Genomic DNA, 15,695 nt, shown 5'->3' on the forward strand with positions numbered 1-15,695 from the left:
TATATATATATAGTTCAGTTTACATATTACACTCTTGAAGCAACATGGTTGAGCCAATGACAAAGGTACATTATTTCTTCAGAAATAAAGAAAAAATCACGTTCCACTTAGGTAAGATACCACAGTTAACATCGTTATTATTATTTTATTTCAAATTAGTTATTGTTATCTGTATAATCGATATTAAACCGAAATAAATATTATTTTCAAGAATGATTTAAAGCCTACTTCTTTGATTCACCAGGGAGATTATCCAAATTCCTCCGTGATCAAACAGCCGATATAATAAGAATCAAATGTGTTTGAATACAGAAAGAATAGCGCCTGCCTCCCACCATCAAACTGATAATATTAATCAAATCATGAAAATACACAAAAGTGAAAATGGTTCTCTTCAAAGGAACCGAATCTTACAAAAACAGCAAACCTGGCCACATATGTCAATTTCATATACAACTTAACTTCCATTTTCCAAGCATAAAAAATCAAGGGGAAGAGAGAACCACACAAACAATGTATACAAAATATCCTTTTTTCTTTTTGGGGTGGGGAGCTTCATTAAGTATATAGACTAGGACAACAATAATGGCCTTAACTACATTTGTTCTTTCCTACAAATAACAATCACATCGTCTAAAGAGAATAAAAAACGAACTGATTCACAAAAGAATATATGAAAATGGAGAAACCGATTCAGAATTAAACTCTCACATTTGGGGTTAAAATGTACAAGGAAATGGCCCTTACTCAGTAGATGTCACACTCTGTGCTTTATTCTCATCGCACAGATCTGTCTGTGACTTGCTGGGTATGATTGTGGCGGGCTACCATTGATCCGGAACCATCAGAAAATACGTGGTCATGGCTTTTCTGAACCTCCTCTTGTATTGTTTCGGGGAAATTACAGTTGGTGAAGCATTTTTTGGTCCACCAAGGAAGCCCGATGCCTTCACCCATGTCTCCAGGTGCTTGTCCCATGTATACTGTCTCATGAAATCTATAATCCCAAGAACAAGTTCATGCTTCTCTTCATCGACCCCGACCAGTAGCGAGTAATCCATCACATCTACCGACTGCATTAAAATATTTTTTTCGTTCCGCATGTTAACAATCTAATATCCATATCTGGTTGAGTGTAGGTTCTCATGCTTTACAAAATCAAGAATGAAAATAACAAATACGCATGCAGGAGCAAAAGAAAAGGAAGTACTAAAAGAATCAACAATCAACTATGAGACAAACAGTTCTTGTACATCTCCAGCTTATGCTTGGATTGTAACAAACTATAATAAAAAAAGACAAACTTACAGCAAGAAAACCGGTGTCATTCCAGACTGCTCTTTCCAATAATCTCTTGGCCTTGTTTCCAACAAAAATTGGGGAAGTAGGCATAGCTTCAATCAAGTTCTGATCCAGCAAAACCTTGTTACTTCCAGAAGAATCAGGATTATACCGAGACCTAGAAGATCCTTTAAGATCATAGAGCCGTGTCAGATTTCTACCAAACAGGAGATTTTCCATGACCAGCACATCCATTTTGGAATCTTTCCCACCTTTCAGATGCTTAGACGCGACCTTATAAAAACACCAGACGGATATATGAGGTATTTCAGAAAAACCATGAGTCGACTTATTTTTATGCAAATAGAAGTACAAATATATGCTATGATGGGGTATCTAACCAAGAGCAACAAAAATAAGCCCTGCTACTAAGATGGGCATCTAAAGGACTCGAGTCCTAGTGACCTAGGTAGAAAAATAAATTACTTTCAACTTATTTTATTTGGTTCCTAGCGTACCTGATAAATTCCAAGGATCTTCGCTAGGCATGTTGGGCTTCCTGAGCGTATTGATTCTGAAAGATAACTGAAATATCCAGGAGCAAACTTAATGAAAGATTCCAGCTCGGTCTTTGTAACTTGCTTTATAATAAACCGATCATCCAAGGTTTTCGCGAAAAATGCATTGCTCTTGCCACCTTGAGCTCCCCACTTCTTACATCGGCTAAGGGATCTAATAAAATCCATTTCGGATGGACAACATATACTCCTAAGAGCTTCAAAACGCTTCGCATAGTAACAAGTAACTGCGTATTTCACCTTGGGTCCATCATCCGAAAAAGACACTCTGGCGTGCAAAGCTTTTGTATAAGACAGTGGATCCACAGGCACGGAGCTACGAGTACTTGACAAGGATAAGATGCTCTCATCTCCAGGTCCAAGACTTTTGTAAGAGTCCAGCACCATTTCATCCAAAGAATGAAACGAATGAAAATGCCCAGGATCGAGGGATAACGTAGAAAACATCGAGTCAGCAATGTCCTTAGATCTCTCCGGCTCATCAGAAATTTGGGTAATATAATCAGGAGAAACAAGTGCATAAGCTACAATACTAGTGGGTTCATCATCATACACTGAAATGACAGTGTCATTAATCCCCAGAGGCAGAAGCAACTTGGCCCCACCTTGGAGTTTAGACTCCCGAAATGATGAAATGTAAACTGGATCATATTCGCCAAGAGTATCCAGTTTCTGGGTAGTTCCAACAAAATTTTTGTTTAAAGATAGATAGAAACTTATAAACGGCATACTTAACCAGCTTACAGTGTCTTTTATATTATCAGAACCTCTAGTTGACAAAAGAGAAGGCGACCGAGATATCTTTGACATCCTCAAATCCTCCGCCGAGTCTTCCACATCCAAATTTTCAGATACGCCTAACATAGATGATGTATCTGCTTCTAATGATTCGTAAAAGTTATTGTTCTTAGGGATCCCAGTACCAGGCTGGTTTTCACCAGTCCAAGCTGCCTCAAGAGTATCTGATAAACAAATAAGAGCTTGCCCGTCAGAGAGGGATCTATGGACGCTAATATTTAACTCCAGAGGATCAGATTCACTAGTGGTATTCACCCCAACAAAAAGTGTAGTTGGATCTTGATTTCCATGTTCAGGTTTAAGAGACACATCGGTTGGATGATGACCAACCTCAGAAGAATCTCTATGCCTATTGCTGACCTCTTCATCAGGATTTTGGTCAGATTTTGCATCAACAGGAATAGATTGAGCAGGACACAATGTTTCACCAGTTTTAACAGGGACGTTGATATCATGAAGATTCTCACCAACACTATAAGATTTCTGAATGTGTTCTGAACATGATACTTCCACATCACCTGTTTGGTTATTGTCACCAAAACTATCTGCATATATCAGACGGCGGTCCCACATATAAGATTGGAAAACTATTTGTCGTCTGAGTCGATACAGCTCAAGAATATCTATGGCAGGCAGCCCTTGTTTTGCATCCGTCTTCACTACTTTTCGGAAGGATTCCTGCCAAATTATGAACATGTATTCGTGCCCACATTATGTTTAGAAGAACTAGAAATATACTTTCTAAAAATATTCTTATATTTTTCCACCAGTAACATGGTGTCTATTTTCTATATAATTTCACAATCGGCCATTCCAGGCTTCCAAAAAAACTAGCTTTACTTCATACTAATATAATGTTATTCCATTAAAATCTACCAAAAACGCCAATGCCGAAGATCGATTCAACACTAGACTTTGAAATTTTGAATTTCGTCCTTGGGAAAAATCGAAATCTAGATATCAATGACACACACCGACCAAAAATGTAACATTTCAATCCAAGAAGTGTATGGTATGCAACATAAGATAAAATCTCAATAAGAAATGAAAATTATCACGAAGGTAATAAAAAAAATTTAACTGAATAATGACAAATTTTAGAGAAAAGGATCGTCAGAGATGATTCACAATAATACTTTTGAGCTATGATTGCATCTATACCAATGAGACACGTTTTTCCTATTAAATATTTGTTTATAAAGCAATAGCGCTTATAATGCTGGACTAGATTGTTGTTTTACAAATCAGAACTACACGTACAATCTCTGAGAATGAATAGGCCTCCAAAATGTAACAACACGAGCCATAGTTATCAAAAGCGCATAGGCGCTCGATTTAAGCGTGAAGCGCATCGACGCGCAGCGAAGCGCAATGCCTGCACTTCAGTGTGCTTCAAAGCGCACAACTTCCATGAGATGCGCTTCTGTGTGGAGAGAAAAAAAATCTGATAAGGGTTAAATTGCCTTTTAAAGTGCAATTTGTCTTCTGTTTACCATAAAAGGAGGAAAGAAAACCCCAACATCGCATTGTCTTCCCTCCATCGCCTCTGCCCTTGTGTCACCTCATCTTTTATCCTTGCATTTTAATGTTTGGTATTTAAAAGATGAAGATTATGATGATTTCAATATTTGATATCCTCATGTTTCATATTTTTTTAAATAAAGTTAAATTATTTTTTCTTTTTAGAATATTTTTTATTGCGCTTTTTTACCTCCCGTAAAGCATGCACTTCGCTTTGTGCTTTGAGCTTAAAGCCCAAGACACTTGAGCGCTTTAATTCTCCAGGCTTTTGACAACTATTATTCGACCACATGTATAGCTATCAACTCTGCAATTAGGTAGTCAACTGGCCCCCAAAATACTATATAATCTCGTTTTTACCAAAACCATGTGCACAGCAAGGGGTAGGATTAATCAACATAACCCACTGCAACAGATGTTTGCGGTTGCAGTGATATTCACATCAATTATGAACAAATAAGTTGTCGGCATACAATCGATTATCTTCATTACAGAAAAATAACTGAACTTTGAAATTAATATCAGACCTCAAATTCTTCCTTCTCTTTCTGCAACATCCCTTCTAGATCTGTTATTTGGCGTCTTGATTCAGGAATTTTAATGGCATTATTGGGCTGACTAGGGCCAGATTTTCTTTCCACCAGAAGACGAAGAGAATTAAGCACTTCAGAGAACAAAAGCTCTGCGCGGCAAGCCACCTGTCAGATAAGAAAGATAAAATGTAGGGGCAATAGAAACAAGTTAAAACTGAAAATAAGATAAAAATGAATGTTGTTCACCTCATTCGATTCTTTTTCAATCCACTCCTGACTTCCATGATTAAAATCAAGCTTTGAGGGAGGCAGGTAGACTGAGTGAACATCAATGGATGCATACCGAAAGCAAGCAACCATTTTCCCAAACCTGCATGTAATGCAGAATCATAAAACTTTCACTCACACACAGAGTGCTGCCCGACAATACAGCACTCTTGAAGCTTTATGAAGCAAAAAATGCAGCATGCTGTTTAATATGCTAGCCATTCATCAAGCACTCTTTGAGATTTATGACAAAATGTATCATCCAAAATAGGTAACAAAATGGCCCAGTTGAACAGACCTTGTTCATTGACCACTGTACCTGACTTCAATATTCCCCGAGGCCAGGTTTTCACGTTTACTCGACAACCAAAACGCTGATAACTTACATTCATAACTCATTATCATAATAATTGAGAGAAGAGTAAGTGAACGAGAATGTAGACACCATACCCATAAAACCTAAGACAGTCTCTATGTAAAGAATGGCCGCAGCTTGCCACTCTGCTTGCTGCTGCGTGATTTGAAAAGCTTAATTCCAAAAACTTTCCAAAGGACAGTCCCCATGCAGCATCAGACATCACAATCCTTCGAGTTGCAGGAGGGAAACCATTAGTTCGTGGGCACTTTAAGCAACGATGCCACATCCAAATCTTTCCTTCCTTTTCACCTCGAAGAAGAATTTCTGGCAGTTTCTTAACTGAGATTGTAAGAGTACCTTGTAGATGAGTATAACATTGAACATGAGCTTGTGCCGGCATCTCACATGAGCGGCATCTATAATCCTATCAAACATATTAGACTCTCTAAGTACCATACAAATCTAAGACAACTCTAGCAAAAAGACACAAGTACATATCTTATTGATGATTATCCTTCCAAGGCCCACCAGGTAGAGGAATAGAGGATAGAGTACCTGATCAAACAAATGATCCCGCAGAAAACGGCCCAATGGCTTGTCAAAGCTTCCATAATATTTGATCCGAAATAAATGAGATCTCTCACAGACGGTTCCTTTCCACACACATCGCGATGATAAGGAAACCAAGATGCTTTGATGGTTCGAGTGGGAAGGCCGAAAATCTTCCTTCAAACCAGTTTGTTCCGGGGTAACTATTTTATCAGCGAGAAAAGATGATGGATTTGAACCATTTGTGTTTGCATCCAGGTTGCAGAAATTCTTATTCATACTTCTGATAGTTGAATCACAGTAATCATTTACACTAAGAAAATCTTCGGTAGCAGCCAGTCCATCTGCTTCAAAAGTTTTTACCTCCGAAGCCATGACAAAATCTACTAGGTCTCTTTCCTCTGATGAGTGGGAAGCAGATGGTTCATTAGAAGGACAATGCTGATAGTTATTAACAGAAGATGAGACAAGAGATTTGGGATACTGAAAACTCATAGGAGCTGGAAGTGTAGATGTATCTGTACATTCATTTTTGTGGAAGGACATGATTGCAGCATTCACCAGATCAGAAGTAGGCAGACTATTTGATCTCTGCTGTTCATTGAATGAGTGAATTCCGGGAGTTTGTTCGTTGGCAGGAATGGTATACCCAGTAATATTTGAGATGGACCTCCCAATCTTAGATGGCTTTTCTGGAATTGCAACTGTAATTGGGGAGTTTGATGGTAGTTCTGGCAGAGCACCTTCATCAGCAAGAAAAGATGTCTCCAGAGCTAAATGATAAGCAGCGAAGATCCCATATTGTATAACATGCTTTACTTTCTTTAACTCGTCCCCATTGGCACCTCGAAGTAATATCTGATGTAATAAACATCTAATCGTCATCAGAACAGTAAGGTTTCTGAAGAGAGTTAGTATACCCTCAGGTAGAAAAAAATTTACATTTTTCCATAAACAGAAGCTAACTTTTAAAGAATGGAGAACTAGGTGATTTGTTGGTAGACTTCAATAATCTTAGATGTAAAAGTTCAGAGAATAAGCTCCACGAGATATTAAAATTGTCTAAGAAATTGAAATATTAAAATTGCACTCGCTTTGATATCAATTTGGTGCTCAAAAGAATGATGATAGATAGAACTTTCATTATCTTATCAACATCAGTATCATTAGTATTGTCCTGGCAGTAGACATACCGTGCAACCAAACGGCTTTGGACAACCTTCAAAATACATCAGCGTCTTCACCAGCTTCTTTCCACTCTGTCCAGCCGTTCCATGCTCTTCTAACAACCTTTCGACATGGAACATATCACAATATCCCAAGTTTTGAGAAGATAGATTATCAATTGAAGGAGCTATTTGACCACCCGTGCAGCGGGCTATGCGCTCCAAGAGTGGCTTTTTGATATTCAGAACAAGTGATATATCTTTTGCAAGCAGATACTCCTGTGCATGCCGCGAAACAGATTTCTCCACCAAAAGAATGTCAGGATGGTGTGCATCTATTTTTGCAACTGCCATCTTAAGATGATCCATTTCCTGGAAATGAATGTAAATAAATAAGCAAGAACAAAATAAAAATGCACTAATTTCATAAAGAAGAAAACAGCATAATATGAGACCATGTCTCATATCTTCATGCATGGCGAACTAGCAAGGGAAATTCGAGATTTCTCAGCTTTGGTATTTGGAGTCAATTGGAAGAATCAGATTGCACTTTACTTCTAAAGTGATGGAAGTTGGTCTTAATTGGGACAATTTGTCTCACATTCAAGAACTTGTGGCCTTTTTTATCTTGCGGATCTTATGAAAAGGAAAATGTTGACCGGAGTTCTGGATCACGTTATGGGGCTGTTAATGGGCCTGGAAATGGAGGCTTGCTTCATAGAGAACCACAAATCTCGCTAGTAACAGTTTGTGAATAAATTTTTTCCCTGTTAAAAGTCTCGACTTGTATATGGGGTAATATGTAATTGGATCAAGACATGTTCTTTATTTTGTGTTTCCTCCCTTAGGTCAAGACATTTTTCTTTATTTTGTGTTTCCACCCTTAGTGACCTATGGCGTAGTTAGAAGTGAGGCTCGAATTAATGACCGAACCTCGGATCTCTTCGAACACTTGGTCAGAAGAAGATATTCCGGTGATTTTATTCATATTAATTCTGCACAATAAAAATAGAGCTTACAAGATTAAATAAAAAATCACATCCCTAAGAATCCTATAGATTTGGAAGATTCTAAATGGAAAGATAGTTCAGAATCCTAAAATAAAGAAAACCATGATCCCACCTATCTAATGAATATTTTGTTTGAATTTTCCATGAGTTGCCCATAACAGAAAAATGAGGCAAAATATAAGGGAGTCTCCACATCTCTTTTTATAATTAAATGGAGGATTAGGAACCTTTTCTCACCAATACACTACAGCAAGGGACTCAAATATGGAAGGATCAGGAACCTTTTGGCGTTTATTAACTTCTTAGGGTACAAACATATTTGGGAAACCTTCGGGAATGGGGCTCAAAACATGTGTTGGTTTCGTCTTTCCAATCTGGAACAAACATGCTCTTTGAGGTTCTACAATTATTCAAATTAAGCATGTAAACTGATAGTTATTAACTTTGTATCTCAATACTAGAAGATCTATAATTCACAACTGGTAATATTCTCTAAATTTTTCGGGAAGGAGATATGGTGGCTCATACATTAGTTACTTGGGCCTTTATGGAGAGAAATCTCGACATCTTTTTCAATTTAATTCCTCAACCAAATATTTGAAATTTGCGATTTTTGCTTTTTTCATGGCCAGAAGTCTTGGCCTAGTTCAGCTCTCATGTACACCAAAACACCCATTTAGGCGCAGATGGTGTTTAACAAAAATAATAAGAATAATAAACAGAAGATTCAAACTCCGCTTAAAATCGTTGAAAAATGATGATCAACTCCACCTGCTGTAACAAAGTATCAAAGCTTGAAAGAGCATTAGAAACACGCTGGTATTCGAGAGCTCCACCAAGCATTAGAACCCGAGGTTTCTCAATGTTTGAAGTCATCCGTCGATGAGCTACATTTTTCTTGCAAACAACTCCTTTGACCACCATGCTATCAAGGATTAATAAAAATGAAGTTTTTAAGGCTGCACGAGAACAATATATTGAAAAGAAGTAGAATCTGCATTAAAACTGAGGAATGAAACAGAGTTAAAATCATTCACATATGTGTTTGATGGCAGCGAGTTCTCGAAAATCATGAAGACAATCCCTCGGTTATCATTTATAATTATTCATCAGTAACAGCCTTATTAATTCTATGGAAAATAAGCTACATATTGATATTAAATAATCAAATCAATCAACATTTCACTCAATTATATGAAAATTAGGAATAAAGCCAATGAAGAAGATTCAATTGAAAACACACATACAAAGAGAATAATTAAAAAAGGAAATCAATACCCTCCAGTAGATCCCCTCCCTTCCCTGCCTACAAAACATATGAAACAGATTGAAAACAGCTGAATAAACCAGGTTAATATTTCTCACAAAATCATAGTTTAGACATTTCCTCTAGACAACCGAGCCCAGGACTAATTCACCACCTCCGACTTCCAGTTCCCCAATTTACAAATTTCGAAAGAGCTCAGGCAACTTAAGTAGCAGACATATGACTGAGAACTGTGTTCCAACCCAAAAACAGTTTTCATATATTATCTGGAATGATACCAAAATATTTCTAATGACTAAATGTTGTAAAGAAACATCGATTTAATAAAATTCATTGAAAATACAAGAAAATACTAATGAAGAGTTAGTCAGGCATATAATCACCCGTGTCATTACTATTTCCCAAATTAATGTCAAATTCAACTCCGTTTCATTTTTTTGTGGGATTATACAATCTGTCCTCAGAGAGTCAGAAGACCAATAACTCGTACCAAAACATTTATATATGAAGCCACACATTCACAAAAAACATTATTAGGGCCCATAAAATAAGTACAACAAACAACAGAGCAAAAACTCGAGCTATCACCTCTCACTCCGACGCCCAGAAGCCAAACATTTGACTTTCACATAGCCGCCTGGATCCATCTGCTCACCCTTGCTCATATCTGGCTTTAACAATGTAGCAGCCTCCCATGACAAGACAGTGATTATTTCTACCCAACTTTCTCCATCAGTTTCCTCTGCTGTATGAAGATTCTCTACCTGCAAGAGTTGCACAATTAAAGCACGGAAATGGCCATCAACTACGTTCTTAATGACTTTCTTGTGCTCCTCATTTGATTTGTCCCTGCTTCGATATTCGCCACTCCCAAAGCTGCTTGAACTACGCAAGTATCCCCATTCTCCAGTGGCATCCCCATCATCGTCATCCTCAAACAAAACTGCCTCCCTTTCATCTTCTTCATCTTCTGGTTCAGGAGGGAGCCACAGAACTCCATTATTTTCAAAATCAACAGGTTTGGTATCAACATCTTCAGCAGAATATAAAGAAGGTGCCTCATCATCGTCACCTATGTCATCCTCGACACCTTTTTTCACGATCTGCTGGACATCATCAGAGGCCTGGGAATAAAAAATATCATGTAGTGGAGAACTGCTCCGACTTTCTATATCAAGAGCAATGCTTTCAGGTTGGACTTTATGGGATTCATAGCCATTGCCCATATCTTCAAATTGAACATGACCATAATAGCCATTAATCTGAGAAAATGAACTACTCCTTGGACCCAAGTGATATACTCCGTATTCATCATCATCATCATCATCACTCCTGTACAGACAATTCGAGGAACAATTAGTAATCATACCAACAGACAGCACATATATTGTAACTTCTCCACGATGCTGATGGCACCTGTGTCCTAGTCGGTAAATAGAAACTGATTCCATTGGCAAATAGACACTGATTGCATTATTATGGATAAGCGTAAATAGAGCTCTTCCAAAACAATTGATACATGGATACCTTTAAGATCTATTTGAACTGCTTGATATACAATGAAGAAAACAAATTTAACACCTTATTACATTATAAGTAGAAAAGCTATAAGAATCAACTCGGCCATTTTACCAAGAGTCACATTCACAGCACAAATCCATATAAAATAATCAACTTCCACAGGAATGAAATAGAAAGTTACACCATGGGGTATATTTGAATTAGCTATCATGTGATGACTAAGTTTCAGATTTTACACTCATTGGTACGGGAATTACGAATTAAGAACCCTTAGGAATGCCAATAGCAATCACATGCCACAGAAAATAGCTAACACAATGGGAAATATCCACGAAACAAGCAAAAGACCCTTGATTGGAATAAAACTTCACGTGCAATGCCTCCGTCCATATTCAAGCTGATATCATGCACACTTTGGAAGAATCCTAAAGCCGCTCACTGAATAAGCAGAGAACTGTTAACTATCTAAGAAACCTATGCTTTCTGATGAAAGAAAAGGCTAACTGATTAGTTCAAGCAGTAAAAAAAGAAATGCAGAAAGAAGAACCTGTTGGAGCATAATCCAAATTGGTTTTGAGATAGGTTTTGTTCTCCTATCTCCATGGCATAATCGTTGCTTGTTGTTGCTGTAACACTTTGTCTTTCTATTGTAGTCTCCATTGTTTCTGATTGAGGTGGGCTAATTGCACAAGACTGAGGTAATGAAACAAAGGTAACACTACTACTGTTACAGGTTCCACAGGATTTGGTGCTGATAAAACTGGTGGCAGATGGTGAGGTGCTGATGAGGTCCACTTGGGAGACCTGGATTCCATCATCAACGGGTGCCGATAAAACTTGCTGCCATTGTCTGAAACAGTAATTACAGACCCTAATCTTATCCCACTCTTCCTGTGGAATCTCAGGTTCACTGGGTGGCGTAGGAACCCAATTTGAAGTGCACTTTCCGCAAAAAATTCGGCCACAGAGGCGACAATGGTGCCTACGGTTGAGTAAGGTGAACTGAGTATCACACTCGTAGCATACTCTGCAACTCTGATCGGGCATCCAAAAATCCCTTGACACATGAGCTGGCTCGGATCGCCAAGGGATCCAGGACTTTAACAACCCAATCAGATCAGAGAAATTCTTATTGGGAGCATCCATAGACTTCTAATTTTCCCTCTCATTTTGATATTATCATTTGCTGACTACAACATCCAATTGTACAACCTTCCCCCAAGTATCAATAATAGAAACATGCCAACTATACAATTCCAAAAAGACTCTGTAACCAAGATAATCAAATGCCAAATGGATGATTTTGAAACTTTCTGGAAAGCCGTCAGGATTTTTAAGCAAACCTGAAAAAAAGCTCTAGATACTCGGATACACAGAATACATAATTTCCTTCAATCAACACCTAACAAAAATGACTGCGGGAACTGCACTAATTCTTATTTTTCCCATACAACAATACCGTAATATCATCAATTCCCACGACAGTAAATCTAACACCAAAAAAATCAAAAGAATTGAAATCACCCCCGCGGCGCGTCCGTAATGAACAACTTTAACAAACTCCACCAACAGAAACCTTAAATGTGCCGATTATCAATTCGGATATTCTAAAGCCAATCTAATTCGGATTTCCATGACTAACACACTACTTAAATTCAAATTTCAAGACATCTAAGAATCGAAAAAGGCAAAAATTATTCAAAAATCTATTACCCCAAGAAAACAGCAAAAAAATATAAATAAAAGAAATTCAAGTCTCAACCCTCGTACATGAAACGCACAACAAAATTAAGAGCACACGAATCCTGGAAGAAATATAAAGCCAATCGATCGGTCAGCAAATCACTCCCAACTCGTAATTCCGGTGGATTCTAATTCAAGAAAGGCACCGTATGACTGCCCAATTCTTTCATCATTCCTCCCCTATAATGATTCCAAATACATCCATCGCACGCGAGAGAAGTAAATTCATAATTTTCTCCAAACATTAATTAAGAAAAAAAAAAGTGCTCAACTTATAAACAATGAATAATATTGAATGGGGGAGAGAGAGAGGGAGGGACTGTAAATTGATGTGTTGTGCAATTAAAATAGAAAGCCAAAAGTATCAACCAATCAAAATTATCCACGTGTCGAATTCCTTTTTGGCCTCTGCCTTCGGTAGGGACGTCGACGTGTCTAGGTTTTACCCGGACCTGTAATGGACCAGTCCCGTCTGAAGCGGGTTTGTGCATGTTAAATGAGTCATGGGACGGGTCTTGGGTCCTATTTTTCAGACCCGTCTGGATATGGGGCGGGTCATGGGTTCTATACTAACCGTCCCATACCCGTCTCATATATGTGGAAGGTAAATAAATCATATTTTTATTTTATTATCGTGCTTTCATTTTAATTTTGTTATTGTACTTTCTCTCCTTTTTAAATTACATTTTTTACGGTTTTAAATTACACTTTTATTTTTTTAATGTACTTTCTCTCTTTAATTTTGTAGGTAGTTCTTCAAGTAATTTACCAACTTGTCCTACCATTCTTGATGAAGAGGAAGATGATCCTGAAGAATGTGTCTGAAATATTGCTTAATCGCTGATTTTATATTTATCTGTTTAAGTTCTGTTAATACTTATTTTTGGGGATGTGAGGGCTAGTAACTCTTTTTTTTTTATGTAATTCATTATGTCGTGAAAATAATTTGTTTGTTATTATTAAGTGTGGTCGAAGACATGAATTAATTTTTCATTGTGTTGTATTTAGAAGCTTGTTTGTTTCATAATTCAGTCATGTTATAAGAAGATTATTGTTTTCATTTAAGAAAATTCGGGTCTCGCGGATCTACCCAACACTATTTCGTATTCGAGGTGGGGAGGGTCCGAAGAGTATTTAACCGGAGTGGGCGGGTAATGGGTCAAAATTGTCTTCATGGGACGGGTCTTGGGTTTAGGCATATACATCTCATACCCGTCCCATTGACATCTCTAACCTTCGGGGCTAATTTAGGGTTTTCGTAAGTACTACGAATAATTTTCATTGAGAGCTTAAGAACATAAAGTTGTGTTTTTTCAAAAATTTCTTTCATTACAAAAAATGATATTATTTCGTTTTGTAAAATGAAAATTTATCATATTAAAACTGCGTACCATCTATAATAAATATAATCTTCTTGAAATAATGAAGTCGTTGCTTGATGATGGTTAATTTTTATCGAAATTATTAATTTAGTACATTGGTCCAAATCAAGATTGCTAAAAAATAGTACTTTAAAGAGATCGTTAATTTATCGAGTATTTTCTAGTACAATGAAAATTTAAAAGAAATAGAAACTTTTGATTCAAAAAATAGAAGAAATTGGAATGTCAGTTTTTCATCATAAACTATGGATCCAAATTGAAGGTTGATAACATGAGTGAAGTGCTTATAAACAAATGAGATGAAAATAACATACAATAGTAAGAGGCAATTTCCAGTGGAGATAATATTGCTGCTAGCCAAGGGTGGAGCCATGTGTACCGCTCGGGTGACCCAATTTTTTTTTAATTTTTTATACATTAAATTTAGTCTAATTTGCCAAAAGTGACTCCATTTTAAAAATAAAAAGAAACCAACACTTAGAAAATAGTAGCTCGTGTAAAAATAAAAATCTGGCTCCGTCATCGGTATTAGCAACTATACATAACCCCACTCTAACATTTATCTAATTAATTTCTCCTACATTCCTTCAATTTTGTGTCTTGCGTTCATTAAATGATGTGTATACTTTGTATTTCTAAAAACATCGTTGGTTCCGTGTACACAAAGTTAAATTCGATATGTATTTCGGATTGTGGTCTTAATTGTTTGGATTTAGGACTTCAGGTTAAAGAGGATAATTTAGCCTATATATTCTCAATTTTTTTGGAAAAAACACAGAGAAAATAAAATTGGTTTTATTGAGATCCACGTATTATATTTCAGATATGAAAAGAACATTGGTCACTTCAAGTTTTGAAGAAATGTCGACCTAAAGTTCGAGATAAAACAATTAACAACATTGGATAATTGAGTTCATGTTCGATTGTTCGATCATTGATTATGAGCTTAATTTTTCCTATCGACATTTTTTCGAATCGCACAAGATTTGCACAATATGGTTTTACCTGATCAGTGTTGTTTGCAAATTAATGTATTAGTCCAGAGTTTACCAAATGCACAACAAAAGATAGAGACAGCAGGTTGCTTCGTAACGAAAAGAAGAAATTGGACAAATTTTCTATGATTAATTAGTTAACTACCCAGAAATGGCTTTTAAACTGTATATAGAGGTAGATTTGCGATGGAAGCCAAAACTACTGGGGTCACTTGACATGGATATCTAACGAAACATGAAGGACAAAAGGCGACTGATTAAACATGAACAAGGACTTGCCATCATACCACCTTAATGTAATCAATGGTTGATAATACATGCACCCGAACTAAGTTTAAATATAGACTTTAATAGTAGAACAAAAGGGAAAAAATATCAAGAATTTGCACAAGTATATAAAATGGACGACATTCAAGAATCCCAAAATACAAGACTAATGTTTAATAATATTTAAGGGGAGAAAAACAAATGCAAGTTGTTGTATATTAATGCAGAGATGAAGAAATATTGTGGTCTGAATGGTCACTTGGATAATCTTTATGTCAACATGGAGGGAAGCGTCTATTTTATTCGCAGAATATGAAATGGAGAGTGCTTCGATCTTTAGGTCATGTAGGACCGAAGAAGTCATGAATCTTACCCAACTTGGTTTTCAATTTGAGCAAACTTGTGAACAATAAGGAACCAAGATCTTTTATTCGCAGGTGGAGATCGAACATGTTTGGA

The 15,695-nt window shown here is 36.9% G+C and overlaps 1 protein-coding gene across 2 annotated transcripts; it reads right to left on the reverse strand.

Annotated features, from left to right (window-relative positions):
• Positions 1 to 428: 428 nt before the first annotated feature.
• On the reverse strand, positions 429 to 12,903 carry LOC140978254 (1-phosphatidylinositol-3-phosphate 5-kinase FAB1B-like). 2 transcript variants are annotated; one of them, XM_073443134.1, is made up of 11 exons: positions 11,397 to 12,903; positions 9,917 to 10,657; positions 8,833 to 8,986; positions 7,079 to 7,423; positions 5,892 to 6,743; positions 5,429 to 5,760; positions 4,958 to 5,081; positions 4,706 to 4,876; positions 1,800 to 3,335; positions 1,309 to 1,575; positions 429 to 1,073 (listed from the first exon to the last, which is right to left on the reverse strand). In XM_073443134.1, exons 1-11 carry the CDS (start codon positions 11,993 to 11,995, stop codon positions 825 to 827), a joined length of 5,370 nt encoding a protein of 1,789 aa, XP_073299235.1. In that variant the 5' UTR covers positions 11,996 to 12,903; the 3' UTR covers positions 429 to 824. The 2 variants fall into 2 exon arrangements, with proteins under 2 accessions (XP_073299235.1, XP_073299234.1); XM_073443133.1 differs by having other exon boundaries at positions 9,917 to 10,660.
• Between the last annotated feature and the right edge of the window lie 2,792 nt (positions 12,904 to 15,695).

This window comes from Primulina huaijiensis, chromosome 6 (genome assembly GCF_012295235.1).
Source record: "Primulina huaijiensis isolate GDHJ02 chromosome 6, ASM1229523v2, whole genome shotgun sequence".
Classification (NCBI taxonomy): domain Eukaryota; kingdom Viridiplantae; phylum Streptophyta; class Magnoliopsida; order Lamiales; family Gesneriaceae; genus Primulina; species Primulina huaijiensis.

Coding starts and splice junctions, on each gene's coding strand:
- LOC140978254 (XM_073443133.1), bottom strand. CDS start 11,995: ATGGATGCTCCCAATAAGAATTTCTCTGATCTGATTGGGTTGTTAAAG. Junction 7,424..8,832: donor TTGATACTTTGTTACAGCAG/GTGGAGTTGATC, acceptor ATTCATTTCCAG/GAAATGGATCATCTTAAGAT. Junction 5,082..5,428: donor GACTGTCTTAGGTTTTATGG/GTATGGTGTCTA, acceptor CATTACATGCAG/GTTTGGGAAAATGGTTGCTT.